General features: G+C 41.4%; 1 protein-coding gene across 1 annotated transcript; it reads right to left on the reverse strand.

The window, feature by feature from the left end:
- Positions 1 to 5,031: 5,031 nt before the first annotated feature.
- On the reverse strand, positions 5,032 to 11,881 carry LOC132899344 (histidine-rich protein PFHRP-III-like). The gene is made up of 3 exons (XM_060941132.1): positions 11,744 to 11,881; positions 9,944 to 9,992; positions 5,032 to 8,087 (listed from the first exon to the last, which is right to left on the reverse strand). The coding sequence occupies exons 1-3, from the start codon at positions 11,818 to 11,820 to the stop codon at positions 7,209 to 7,211; spliced, it is 1,005 nt and encodes a 334-aa protein (XP_060797115.1). The 5' UTR covers positions 11,821 to 11,881; the 3' UTR covers positions 5,032 to 7,208.
- Positions 11,882 to 15,098: the final 3,217 nt, after the last annotated feature.

A 15,098-nucleotide genomic window follows, 5' to 3' on the forward strand; every position in this document is an offset into this window, starting at 1 on the left:
TATTTCTATTTGGTTGTTGTCCACCACATTTTTTAGGGCATACGAATGTACGAACGTACATAAATTTAAAAAAGAGAAAAAAAACAGTAGCCTTCAAAATAAAAGCATTGCAGCATCATATGGTGTGCATGACGTAGACTTATTTATATTTAATTTGTAATTTCACATTGACCTCAGGAGGGCTGGTCAGGGACAAACAAAGGGCCAGATGTGGCCCTGGGGCTGTACAATGCCCAGGCCTGATCTATAGGCTACTGCGGTGCTTGAGTTGTGTAGCCTAGGTTGGAAGACACACCTGAAAGATAAGCAAAATGAGCTTACTAAAATTATTGTAATATTGTTATTATTTGTATGGTTTGTTCTTCCTCACAATTATTTTTAAATGAAAACCTGTGTTGTGTGGATGTGGATTTTGAACCAGGAAATATCATTCTTGAGTCTAAACAGTTTTCACACCAGCGATCACATATGGTAGTCTATGGTATTCAAGCAAATAAAGAGTTTTTGCATTTTGTGTATATATGGCTTCCCCTGTGCTGTTCTAACAATACTGAAATTTGATGATGGGGTGGGGAGACCAATGTTCATGTTGCATACCCCTCAATGAATAGACAGTTGAGCTTCTGATTGATAAACAGTATAGATAATGGATGGATGGATGTACAAAATTCATATTAGAAAACTTTTTATACCATTCAGGCACCATAAAACTTGTCCCTTGAAGTCAGGACGCAAGCAAAGGAAACAAGCGTAGGAGGAATCACTTTTGACATATTTGAAAAATGAAACACCCTTATTCCCAAGTTATGGCTTGCTGCACAGTTGTGGCTTGTCACTGGCCATAACTGACTGAGTTAAACATTATCGCATGCGTATAGCACATGCAAAAAATGTTTTAGCTCATAGATCATCATTTGGCTTCTCCAGCTACACTTATTTGGGCTTTACAACTGCTTCTTCTGATATTTTTAACTAGGCAGTAAATGAACAGGCATGTAAAATGTGCAGAGTCTTCTATGACATTTAAGCAACACATTTGGCTGGCAATTTCAACTAATCTCTGCCTAAGATTAAGTTACTGAATGGACTGATCATCCACCCTTTTGTCATTATCAAGTACTACAATACCTAAGGCACTGGCAGCAGGGTGCTTTTCGGTACAGTGTGGCACATGAACCCATCAGGGTCAATGGCACACCACCAGATGGCATGCGGAAGAGCCACTCAAATGGCCAACGGATGGCATCACTCTGCAAGTCAGTTGCCACTGCAGGGCAACTTAAATACCCATCAAGTCTGTGGCACTTTTGTGCACCACTTGGCATCAGGTCTGGAGGTCCAAAGAGACAACATGATGGGGGCACGACATCATTTGTCTTACCTTACTGTGCAAGGCACTTCGTTAGGAGAGGAGAATAGTATGCGAGAGCTCACGAGACCAGACATTCCGTGGTGGCTTGGCTGGGCCGTTCGTGCCGCTGGTGCGAGAGACTCCGTCGCTCTAGTGTGGGCCTTGTGGCCCATCTACATTTCTGTGCATCCTAATGAAGCAGTTATCATCGCTAGCGATGGGCATTCGATGATGATGACTACAATACCAAAAGATGAATAAAGACAGCAGACCCCTCATGGTCCTCAGTTATTCATTACCACACCAAAACTAACTAACACTAACAAATCACTGGCTAAGGGTCAGAATAATAACGACAAACCAAAATCAGCCAAGTTGAAACATACCTGAAAAGGCAATGCATTGCCTATTTTGTCCTAAAAAGAGGTACACTGTGGCAGATCACAGCAAACACAAACAATCCTTACAGCCTCTCTCGAGGGTAAAGAGGTGAATTTATAACCTCTGCCTATATATATATATATATATATATATATGAGAGTTTTTACTGCGAAATACTCCACTCGTATTTTTCATACGAACTACATCCGATATCGATGAATTGTTTTGATAAATTTGGGTGTTTTTGTTTGTGAATGTGTTGATATAATAAAAAGAAAATCACACGGCTTGAAGATATGAAGTTTATCTTCTTGTGTAGAAAAATATTTCACTCATTCGCTCTGCTCACTCATGAAGTATACATTCACCATGAGAAGATAAACTTAATATCTTTGTGCCACCGTGTAATGTTCTTTATATTATATGGACATATCCACAAAAAAACCCCAAAAAACAAGTTAATCAAAAGAATTTTAAGTTTGAACCGGTTTGCCATTTTGACAATGTGCGTCCAGTCAGTGGGAAAACACGGGGAGTGTCATCATGGGGGTGAAATATTGTAAAATATGTCACTCAGATCTGCGATGTATTTCATCTGAAAAATGCGAGTTTTTCAGCACGAGAACATAAACTTCTTATCTTCGAGCCAATGTGCGATTTTCTTTTTATTATATAGACACATTCACAAACAAAAACACCCAAATGTTCAAAACAATTCATTGATTTTGTCATGAGTGACATAGATTCATGTCACGGTTTTGATTCTCCATGTCCCGGAGGTAGTTCGTATGAAAAATACAACTGGTGTATTTCCCAGTAAAACAATTGTGTCCATTATATATATATATATATATATATATATATATATATATATATATATATATATATATATATATATACAGTCAAGCTGGAAATCTGCACACCCCTTTCACCTTCTCCATGTTTTATTACATTACAGACTTATTCTACAATAGATTGAGTTCATTTTTTGTCACAAAATTCTACACAAAATAGCCCATGATGGCTAAGTGAAAGCAAGTTTTTAGACATTTGTGCTAATTTATTAAAAATGAGAAAGTTAAATATCATATGTACACAAGTGTGCACACCCTTTGATATGACACCCAAAAGTGAGCTGAGGTGCATTTTGTTTCCACTGATACTGCTTGAGATGTTTCTACAACTTAATTGGAGTCCACCTGTGGTAAATTCAATTGATTGGACATGATTGGGGATGGCGGCACGGTGGTGTAGTGGTTAGCGCTGTCGCCTCACAGCAAGAAGGTCCGGGTTCGAGCCCCGTGGCCGGCGAGGGCCTTTCTGTGTGGAGTTTGCATGTTCTCCCCGTGTCCATGTGGGTTTCCTCCGGGTGCTCCGGCTTCCCCCACAGTCCAAAGACATGCAGGTTAGGTTAACTGGTGACTCTAAATTGACCGTAGGTGTCAATGTGAGTGTGAATGGTCGTCTGTGTCTATGTGTCAGCCCTGTGATGACCTGGCGACTTGTCCAGGGTGTACCCCGCCTTTCGCCCGTAGTCAGCTGGGCTCCAGCTTGCCTGTGACCCTGTAGAACAGGATAAAGCGGCTAGAGATAATGAGATGAGATGAGAGATGATTGGGGATTGCCAATACCTGCCTATATAAGGTCCCACAGTTGACAGTGCATGTCAGAGCAAACTCCAAGCCATGGGGTCAAAGGAATTATCTGCAGACCTCAGAAACAGGATTGTGTCAAGGCATAGATCTGGAGAAGGGTACAGAAAATTGCTGCAGCTTTACAGGTCCCAAAAAGCACAGTGGCCACCATCATTCATAAATGGGAGAAGTTTGTAACCACCAAGAATCTTCCTAAACCTGGCTGCCCAGCCAAACTGAGCGATTGGGGAAGATGGGCCTTGGCCAGGGAGATGAGTAGGAACCCAAGGGTCACTCTGACAGAGCTCTAGCATATCCTTGTGGAGATGGGAGAACCTTTCAGAAGATCAACCATCCAGGCAGCACTCCACAAACCAGGCCTTTATGGTAGAGTGGCCAGACAGAAGCCACTCCTTAGTAAAAGGCACATGACAGCCCGCTTGGAGTTTGCCAAAAGGCAACTAGAGGACTCTCAGACCATGAGAAACAAGATTCTATGGTCTGATTAAACCAAAATTCAACTTTTTGGCCTGATTACCAAGTGTTATGTCTGGAGGAAACCAGGCACCTCTCATCACCTGGCTAATGCCATCCCTACAGTGAAGCATGGCGGTGGCAGCATCATGATGTGTGGATGTTTTTCAGCAGTGGGAATGGGGCAACTAGTCCTGATAGAGGGAAAGTTGAGTGCAGCTAAGTACACCAAGATCCTTGAAGAAAACCTGCTCCAGAGTGCTCTGGACCTCAGACTGGGGCGAAGGTTTACCTTCCAACATGACAACGACCCGAAGCACACAGCCAAGAGAACAAAGGAGTGGCTTCGGAGAAAGTCTGTGAATGTCCTTGAGTGGCCCAGCCAGAGCCCAGACCTGAATCCAATTGAACATCTGTGGAAGGAGCTGAAAATGGCTGTGTACCAATGCTCCCCATCCAACCTGATGGAGCTTGCAAGGATATGCCAAGAGGAATGGGCAAAAATGTCCAGAAACAAGTGTTCCAAGCTTGTAGCTTCTTTCCCAAGACACCTTGAAGCTGTAATTGCTGCCAAAGGTGCATCAACCAAGTATTAGACTAAGGATGTGTACAGATATGTAACCCCTAAATAACCTATTTTTGTCAGTAAAATAAAATTGCATATTTTCTAAAAACCTGCTTTCACTTTGTCATTATGGGCTATTTTGTGTAGAATTTTGTGACAAAAACATGAACTCAATCTATTGTAGAATAAGTCTGTAACGTAATAAAACATGAAGGTGAAAGGGGTGTGCAGACTTTCTGGCTTGACTGTATGTACATGCACCTACTCATTCATAGTTTTTTCTGTATATCAATAAACTACGAAATAACATATGACATATTATATGGAATTATGTGGTTTTCATATTTTTGATTCTTCACAGTAGCCAGCGTTTACCTTGATGACGCTTTACACACTATTGGCGTTATCTTAACCAGCTTCATGAGGTAATCACCTGGAATGCTTTTCAATTAACAGGTGCCTCGTCAAAAATTAATTTGTGCAATTTATTGTCTTCTTAATGCATTTGAGACCAAATAGTAAATAGGAAATAATATAAATACAGTAAATATCCCTATTTCACAACTGTAGTAATCCATATTATGTCAAGAACCGCTCAACTAAGTAAAGAGAAACAACATCCATCATTACTTTAAGACATGAAGCGTCTTTTAATTCATAAAAATAAAAACATTGAATTAGATGGTGTATCCAAACTTTTGACTCATACCGTACATATATTTGCCAGAGACACAAATAACCAAAAATATGAAAGGCAAATACAATCTAATTGAACACGGGACACACAAGTGAACTGATTAACCGATTGCCGGTTGCATGATGAGTATAGTGTTTAATGGCCAAAAGACCTGATGAGTCTGAGGTACAAAACTGATCATGTGTCCTGGAATTCACCAGAAACTATTGAAAGATCATAATAATATCATCATAATATTTCACCGGCTTCACCTCAAACTCTAGTGTGCACATAATAGGTTAATACACCAGCATTCAAAGGCTAGCAACCTGACCTTCTACTTAATTCCGTTTACATAAAGGCCATCCATTTCATCTCTAACCTGAGATCTAGGTAAAGTATTCTGAGTATATTAAATCCAACAGCCTCAAACTAAATAACTCTGGCAGTAATCACACCAATTTGGAAAGACATGTCAGCTCGCAACTCTAGTCCAAGTACCTAAAGGCCATTAGGCTTAACTCAAAATCTCTAATTAAGCTCTTAATTAATCCCTGGGATAATTAAACTAACTAAGCAAATAAGTAATTACACAATTAGTTAATTAATTAATTGACTGATTCATGAATATTGGATTAAAGCACATTAATACTCAATATATTGCATTTTCCCCAAGTAAGACATAAAACCAATTTTAACCAGAATTAAATATAAAAGAGAAAATTAAGGCCCGCTGCCTTACCCTAAAACTGTATTCCAAGTACTAACTGCAGTAATACAAAATAAAAAAAATTTAAGGCCAACAGCCTCACCAAGAAATTCTAGACTGAGTATTAAAAACATTAAAACATTCAAAGTTACTCTTAACTGACAAACTTAAAGCTCAAATAAGCAAACCCCAAGCCGGGGCAAGTCCAGGAGCCTTCGCCAATACCTAACGCAAACCCCTCCTTCTTAAAAACCTGCACGAGACATCTATTTAAAAAAAAAACAAAAAAACCCTGTAGAACTGTAATTAAGTGTAATTAAGAACTGTAAAAAAAAGTCCAACTGTAATTAAGTGTAATTAAGAACTGTAATTAACTGTAATTACTCTCCTCTTATGTTAGAATATAACAGGAAATAATGTGTTTTATTTATTTATTTATTTATTTATTAATGTTCACGGAAGGTGCTGTTTAAAACTTTAAGATTAACTGTTATCATGTGAATGAGCACGAAGACATTTAACAAAAAGAAAATCAGTAGTTTTTCTCCTGTGGCTATAAATATATTTTAGATTTTACACAGTTACTTTACAATTCTACACAGCTCAGGCTCAGTAACTCAGAGTAATGCAAATAATATGTTAACAAAACTCCAATAAGAAATGAGTGCAAAACAAATACATTACATTTCATTAAAAAAAATTACAAAGCTAGAGTTCAAAATATAATTAAATATAACATTTTCATTGTGAGCATTTGTGCGCAAAGATTCTGTGCCAGAAATAAGTCACTGTTAAAGAAAACACTGCAACCTTGTCACTGCAACCTTGTCACAAGGAAATTAGTTAATTATTGATTTGTGTGTAAGATTAGCACTTTAAGGTTAGAAATTTACATTAAAGTTCTCAATTTACTGGTCCATCTACTTTCTCACTCTCACCTATGGTCACGAGCTATGGGTAGTGACCGAAAGAATGAGATCGCGAATACAAGCGGTGGAAATGAGTTTTCTCTGCAGGGTGTCTGGGCTCTCCATTAGAGACGGGGTGAGAAGCTTGGTCATTCGGGAGAGACTCGGAGTAGAACCGCTGCTCCTCCACATCGAAAGGAGTCAGTTGAGGTGGTTCGGGCACTTTGTTAGGATGCCCCCGGACTCCTCCCAAGGGAGGTTTTCAGGGCATACCCCACCGGGAGGACTCCCCGGGGCAGACACAGGACACGCTGGAGAGATTACATCTCTCGGCTGGCCTGGGAACGCTTCGGTATTCCTCTGGAAGAGCTCGTGGAGGTGGCCGGGGAGAGGGAAGTCTGTGCTGCTCTGCTTAGGCTGCTACCCCCACGACCCGGATCCGGATAAGCGGTAGAAGATGGATGGATGGAATTTACATGAATTGACACGCCCTGCTAGGACAGAGCAACGCTAACATGTGACATCTTGATTTAATACTACATTCAAATACCGTTGTGTGTTCACAGAAAAGCACTCATTGTTCTGGTAATCAGCACCTCTGAAGATGAAATTTTCTGATTGCTCATATATGCTTCTGTCATGTTGACCGCAGTGATGATTTGAGCTCAGTGCTCTTTGGTGGTTAGTGACCTGATCTGACATCAGTGCTCTTTGGTGGTTGGTGATCAGACCTGAGGTCAGTGCTGCATGGTGGTTGGTGATCTGACTTGAGGTCAGTGCTGCATGGTGGTTGGTGATCTGACCTGACGTCAGTGCTGCATGGTGGTTGGTGGTCTGACCTGAGGTCAGTGCTGCATGGTGGTTGGTGGTCTGACCTGAGGTCAGTGCTGCATGGTGGTTGGTGGTCTGACCTGAGGTCTGTCCTGCATGGTGGTTGGTGGTCTGACCTGAGGTCAGTGCTGCATGGTGGTTGGTGGTCTGACCTGAGGTCATTGCTGCATGGTGGTTGGTGGTCTGACCTGAGGTCAGTGCTGCATGGTGGTTGGTGGTCTGACCTGAGGTCATTGCTGCATGGTGGTTGGTGGTCTGACCTGAGGTCAGTGCTGCATGGTGGTTGGTGGTCTGACCTGAGGTCATTGCTGCATGGTGGTTGGTGGTCTGACCTGAGGTCAGTGCTGCATGGTGGTTGGTGGTCTGACCTGAGGTCAGTGCTGCATGGTAGTTGGTAATCTGATTTGACCTCAGTACTATTTGGTATTTGATCATGGATCTCAGCAGGTGGTTTTCTCTTTCCAGCTCGAAGCTTCTCTCAGTCAGATTTTTAATTTTCTCTCTCAGAGGTTCCACTTCCTCTCGCACTGCACTCAGCATGTGAGTCTTCACCAGATCCTGTAACACGATGCACAATGATAAAAAGAAATTGTAAAAATTATTCATATTACAAGTTACAAGCCTGGTTGTAAGTTATAGGATAATGAGTAAATATAATGAGTCACAAAAATTATTTTATAGTGTTTCAATCCTAATGGAAAACTCTGAACACTAAACCCTAAATTAAAAACCCAAATCTAAACCATAAACCTTGACCCTACTCTCCATTCATTAAACCCTTATTCCAAACCTCTAAACTCCAAACACTTCACTGGCATGGGGTACCAATGCTGGAAATATTGTGTAGTTCTGATTGACTGAAATTCCTGCTGCTCTGTTTCTGACCTGCTCGTATTTGCTTGTATTGAGTGCATGGTGAAACTCATTCTTGTTCCAGCTCCCATACCTGTTCTGTTCCAGTTGCTGTAATGCCCTAAAATACGGAATCCTCTCCTACCATGATTATTGTTTTTCTATCCACATTCATTGGATATGAGCAATTGCGCGCTCTGATTGGCTACTCTACTACTAGGATATCAGCTCATATACCGTGAGTAGAGAAAAACAAAATGGCAGAGCATGTTGCTGAACCAACTGAGGACGAAATAAAAACTTTACTTGAAAACAAAACCCCAAAAATTGTCATCAAGTATTTAAAAGAAACAGAAATAGCTAAAAGAATATAGACCCCGTCCACACGTAGCCGGGTATCTGCTAAATCGAAGATATTTTTCTACGTTTTGGCCTGTCATCCACATGAAAACACATCAAAAACGAACATTTAAAAAAACTCCGGGCAAAGTGAAGATTTTTGAAAACTCCATGTATGCCTTTTCGTGTAGACAGAGATAACCGGAGTTTTGCGTTTTAGAATGTCACAATCTGCGCCAAAAAAAATGACAACAAATCTGCCCTGACGTCAAACGTGCGACCTTTGTTTACTGCAGAAGCCAGATTAAGTTTATACTCCAAAATTGTGTTTAGAAGCAATTCTGTCTCCGAGTCTGTCCAGACGAACGAGCTTGGCACCATGTTTTATGTTTAGGCGGAAGTGACGCCAACAGAGGGCTATTCTGATGTGATTAGGGGGTAGGATTTGGGGAAATAATGCCATCTACAGGTTTGGAATGCTTATGAATGTGATTGAAAACGCAGATGTTCGGTTATGTGTGGAAGGGATTTTTTTTCGAAGACGAGGTGGTGTGGATAAAACATTTTTATAAACGGAGGGGGGGGAAAATGTTCGGTTTTAAAAATACCTGGCTACGTGTGTACATGGCCATAGTTTTTTGTTTTTTTTATTTGTTTGTTTTGTTTTCCCCGATCGCGCCTGTTCCCCACTCCAGCCCAGTTGGTGGCGGTAATGCACCTCTAAGTTGGTTCACCAACTGCCAAAAAAAACCCTAAAGAAGAAGAAAAAGAAGAAGACCCCAAAAAATACAAAAAAGCAACAAAATATGGAATGAAAGTATCTGATGGTAAGAACGTATTTTTTTATTTTTCAAGAATTATTATTGTAGTGTTTTTCACAAATTGCTATTTCACCGGTTTGTTTACGTTCTAAGCAGAAATGATTTTGTCTGACATTTTGTATAAAGTTTTTATTTATTGAATTTGTAAAAAATTTAAAATGCTCTGTTTCTCAAAATCCCAGTGAATGTGGATGGAATAAAACAGTTGTTCTACTCAATCTCATCATACATGGATTATAGACAACTCAGTGCTACGCGCCTCATCGGCTATCAGCTCATGTACGACTCGATTTCGTGGAATAACTGTTAAATAACAATTAAACACCAACACTAAGCATCTATCTATCTATCTATCTATCTATCTATCTATCTATCTATCTATCTATCTATCATGTTTCTCACCATTGCTTGTGCTATTTTGCTGTCAATCTCGATGAAGGTGCCACAGGACCTGAGGGGGGAGGGAAAAAAAAACATGAAAAATCTCTCTCTCTCTCGCACACACACTCCCCTAAGGCTAAATAACTGGATCTGTGACACTGTGACAATTGTATGGTATTCTGATTACAGGTTTAAGTCTGTAGCCTTTAACTAGAACCTACATGTTAAGAAACTGAAGAAATGCAGCTGAGGATAAAATTAACTCAGTCTCAAAAGTCATGTATTCATTCGTTAGACACTTTTATCCAAGCTCCCAGAGTCCACACTAACATTCCAGAAGAAGAAGATGGTCAAACAATAGCCTATATCCAGCCATCCATTATCTATGTCACTTATTCACTGCAGGGGAAGCTGACTTCAGGCGAGTGGCGGGGTAAATCCTGGGCAGGTTGTCAATCTATCGCAGGGCTAACACAGAGACAAACAACCTTTCATACTCATATTCACACCTTCGGGCAATTTAGATTAGCCAGTTGACCTAATCTGGAGGTTTTTTGATTGTGGGAGGAAACTGGTGCACCTAGAGGAGACCCATGCAGGTACGAGGAGAACATGGCTTCAGCGAGCCACGAGGTTAGAACTTTCTTGATGTGAGATTACTACACCACCGTGCCGCACTTCATTCTTTGTCCGTTTAATACAGGGATCAGGTCAGATCCCTGTAATTTCATTACAATTGATATGAGCAACAACTTGAGCGAGAAGTAGAATCTTAGAAATACTGATGTGAATTTCAGAATTTCTTACTGTTTGGTTTGTCCAATATTTGCTTTAACGAGTGTGCACTTGAGCTGGCACACTCTTCTGTACAAACCTGTGGAGTCTCAAACTTGTGACTCCACAAGTTTGTACAAAACCTTATGATCCATTTTAGATCAAATGTATTGGAGCGTCATTTGAAGACGTGCTTCAGTGAAAGGGGTGAAACTCACAGAAAATCTGACCTTTTGTACAAAGCAGTTAACGTCGTCAATAGCACAAAGTTGCTTACGTTTGAATAGCGACCTCAAATTTGTGCAACATCTTGGATATCGAGTTGTCAAGATGTCCAACATTTTCTCTCTTTTTTCTTTTGTTTAAAACTTTGTTTCTTTCCAGTTTTAAATAAAAAAAAAATCCCAAATTTTCAGTGTGGTTTCAGACCCGACTGTAAATGTGTTTGTTTTGACGGCTTTATAAACTTTGACTCAACGACGCTGCTGCTGTATAACAACGGTTTTCATTTCGAACATTGCACTTCCAATAAAGCCCATATACATAATTCACACACACAGAGCATAAAAAGGTTATTAATGATGTACATCAACACCCCACACACATTATTCATCTCATTATCTCTAGCTGCTTTATCCTGTTCTACAGGGTCGCAGGCAAGCTGGAGCCTATCCCAGCTGACTACGGGCGAAAGGCAGGGTACACCCTGGACAAGTCGCCAGGTCATCACAGGGCTGACACATAGACACAGACAACCATTCACACTCACATTCACACCTACGGTCAATTTAGAGCCACCAGTTAACCTAACCTGCATGTCTTTGGACTGTAGGGGAAACCGGAGCACCCGGAGGAAACCCACGCGGACACGGGGAGAACATGCAAACTCCGCACAGAAAGGCCCTCGCCGGCCACGGGGCTCGAACCCAGACCTTCTTGCTGTGGGGCGACAGTGCTAACCACAGTAAAATCATCTACAGCACACAGAGAGTCGGCAATCTGATACCGTCCCTGTTGTTTTAAAATAGAATAACATTATTACTCTACCTGCTTCGTTTGTAGTTCAGCGCTGATCTGGAGTCAGCAGGTGAGTGGACAGGGCTTGAGCTCATCCTGAGACACATAATCACAACTTGATTAAGCTCAGTGTAAGTCAGAGATGTTCTGAGTGAAAGCTGAGACAGGCCAGGTTTATAAAGACCAAACTCCACCCCCTTTGAATCACTTGAAATTGCCTAATGCTCAAAAACAGGCCATACACTTCTGGTTAGACCATAATATTAATAACAATGAAAGACACTTTTCAGCTATTGCATGGACGGGATTTGTGTATTTACAGACTGAAATGTAGGTTGTTGTTTTTTTTTTGTGCAGCAGATCACCACAGTGAAACAACACAAAGAGAAAAAAGAGGTGAAAGCAAGTAAACACAGCATTACAGAGGCACCTCTGAGTTCAGGTGAAGCTGATAAACTGGTGTTATTCAAAACACACACACTAGAACAGAACTGAACTTCATACAGGAAAAAAGACACACAAGGCAAAAAGTGTGCACACACACACACACACACACAGACGTGCAAGCACACACGCATGTGTGCGCACAGTCACTCTCTCTCTCTCACACACACACACACACACACACACAGATGTGCAAGCACGTACACACACAGCCTTCTGTGGAAATGAATGCGGATGAGACTTGCAGAACTGACCTCACTTAACAAGTCTGACAACAAATTTAGAAAAATCTGTGTGTGTGTGTGGCTTTCCATAAAAAACCAGCAACATGGCAGAAGTTCCTCATACACCGTGTTTTGTCTAACACTGTAATGAAAGTGGTTTTGTGTTTTTGTTTTATTAGATTAAATCAGAATTAGTGTTGGGCGGCATGGTGGTGTAGTGGTTAGCGCTGTCGCCTCACAGCAAGAAGGTCCTGGGTTCGAGCCCTGTGGCCGGCGAGGGCCTTTCTGTGCGGAGTTTGCATGTTGTCCGCGTGGGTTTCCTCCGGGTGCTCCGGTTTCCCCCACAGTCCAAAGACATGCAGGTTAGGTTAACTGGTGACTCTAAATTGACCGTGAGTGTGAATGGTTGTCTGTGTCTATGTGTCAGCCCTGTGATGACCTGGCGACTTGTCCAGGGTGTACCCCGCCTTTCGCCCGTAGTCAGCTGGGATAGGCTCCAGCTTGCCTGCGACCCTGTAGAAGGATAAAGCGGCTACAGATAATGAGATGAGAGATGAGAATTAGTGTTTGGCCCTTTGTTATACTATTAACCAGCTAATAATGAGTCATTTACCCTGAGTGTCAAGTTCATCTTACTTATACAAGGCTTCTAACTGTAGCAATGGCCATAGAGCAACTTTACACAAATCAAGACCCTGAAAGAGTGACAGAAGTGAGGAAAAGTCTATAAGAACATCAGGAAAGAACCTAGAGAGAAACTCAGACTCAAAGTCGAACCCGTCCTCCTTCAGCATGTGCCAATAATCAGATATACATTGGACTGTGAGGTTTAACCTTATTAATATTGTTTTAGAGAACTTTAAACTGCCATCACAGATCTAGTGGTCAAGAAGGTGCCAAGCGAGGCAGAAACTTTGAGCAGTGTTTGCATTATTTTCTTGCTCTAATGTGACCCTGAGAGAGAGAGAGTGAGTGTGTGAGCGTGCGTGTGTGTGTGTGTGCGTGCGCGCACGCGCGGTTCCCTGTGATGGCCTTTGAAGACTCAGTCATGTTTTAAATAATCGTTAGTCTGAAGGGTGTTATGAAAACCTGCTGTAGCCGAACTGAGATAAAACATCCGAATATGCAAAATTAACAAATTATACAAATTCACACACTCCTCTGTAGGGCTGATTATATAACCATGTGATTATACACCCATGACTGATGAAAAACAATTCAACTCTGCAGCTGTAATGATCACTTACAAGCATTTATTCTATTCATATTTTTTTAAATATATTTTTATATTCAGAAGTGGCATGGTGGTGTAGTGGTCGCCTGACAGCAAGAAGGCGGGACCGGGTTCGAGCCCAGCAGCTGGCGAGGGCCTTTCTGTGCGGAGTTTGCATGTTCTCCCCGTGTCCGCGTGGGTTTCCTCCGGGTGCTCCGGTTTCCCCCACAGTCCAAAGACATGCAGGTTAGGTTAACTGGTGACTCTAAATTGACCGTAGGTGTGAATGTGAGTGTGAATGGTTGTCTGTGTCTATGTGTCAGCCCTGTGATGACCTGGCGACTTGTCCAGGGTGTACCCCGCCTTTCACCCGTAGTCAGCTGGGATAGGCTCCAGCTTGCCTGCGACCCTTTAGGACAGGATAAGCGGCTGCAGCCCTTCTGATTAGAGGGCAGGAACATTATTATACATTTCGTGATGTAGAAAGGTATCAAACGGTTGACCCTCCAACGACATCGGCCTTACAGCGCTCAGGATGATTTGAACTATTTTTTTTTTTTTAAGCATTTTGAGCCATTTTCAACCATAAAACAGCAATTTTTATAAAAAATTACAAAGTAATTTTGTCAGTATTAACACCAGAATTGATGTCTTTCTTCAGTCATATACTTTAATTTACTGCTAAAGAAATACATTTATGTGTGCAGTACCTCTTTAAATGTCCTTGTAAAGGCGGCTTAAAATCCATAATATTGAATATTTTCAGGCAGCGTGATGGTGCAGTGGTTCGCACTGTCTCACAGCAAGAACGTTCTGTGTTTAAACCTTGTGACTGACAGGGGCCTTTCTGTGTGGAGTATGCATGTTGTCCTCATACCTGCGTGGGTTTCCTCTGGGTGCTCCAGTTTCCTCCCACAATCCAAAGACATGCAGATTAGGTCAACTGGTTACTCTTTGCCCATAGGTGTGAACATGAGTGTGAATGTTTGTTTGTCTCTGTGTTAGCCCTGTGATAGACTGGTGACTGATGATAGGCACAGGATGAACCCCACTTCTCACCTGATGCCAACTGGGACTGGCTCCAGCTTCCCCAATGACCTTGAAGAATAAGCGGTATAGATAATGGATGGATGGATAAATATTTTCAATAAAAAGTATTGCTCTACGAAAAGTAAAGGCCATGGCCTAATGGTTAGAAAAGCAGCTTTGGGACCAAAAGGTCACTGGTTTGATTCCCTGGACCAGCAGGAACGGCTGAAGTGCCCTTGAGCAAAGCACCTGCCGTGGTGCTTGAAAGTTTGTGAACCCTTTAGAAATTTCTATATTTCTGCATAAATTCCACTAATTTCACCTTCAAGTTAACTGCTAATCCTAGAGGTTCACATACTTTTGCCACTCACAGATATGTAATATTGGATCATTTTCCTCAATAAATAAATGACCAAGTATAATATTTTTGTCTCATTTGTTTAACTGGGTTCTCTTTATCTACTTTTAGGACTTG

Source organism: Neoarius graeffei, chromosome 15 (genome assembly GCF_027579695.1).
Source record: "Neoarius graeffei isolate fNeoGra1 chromosome 15, fNeoGra1.pri, whole genome shotgun sequence".
NCBI lineage: Eukaryota > Metazoa > Chordata > Actinopteri > Siluriformes > Ariidae > Neoarius > Neoarius graeffei.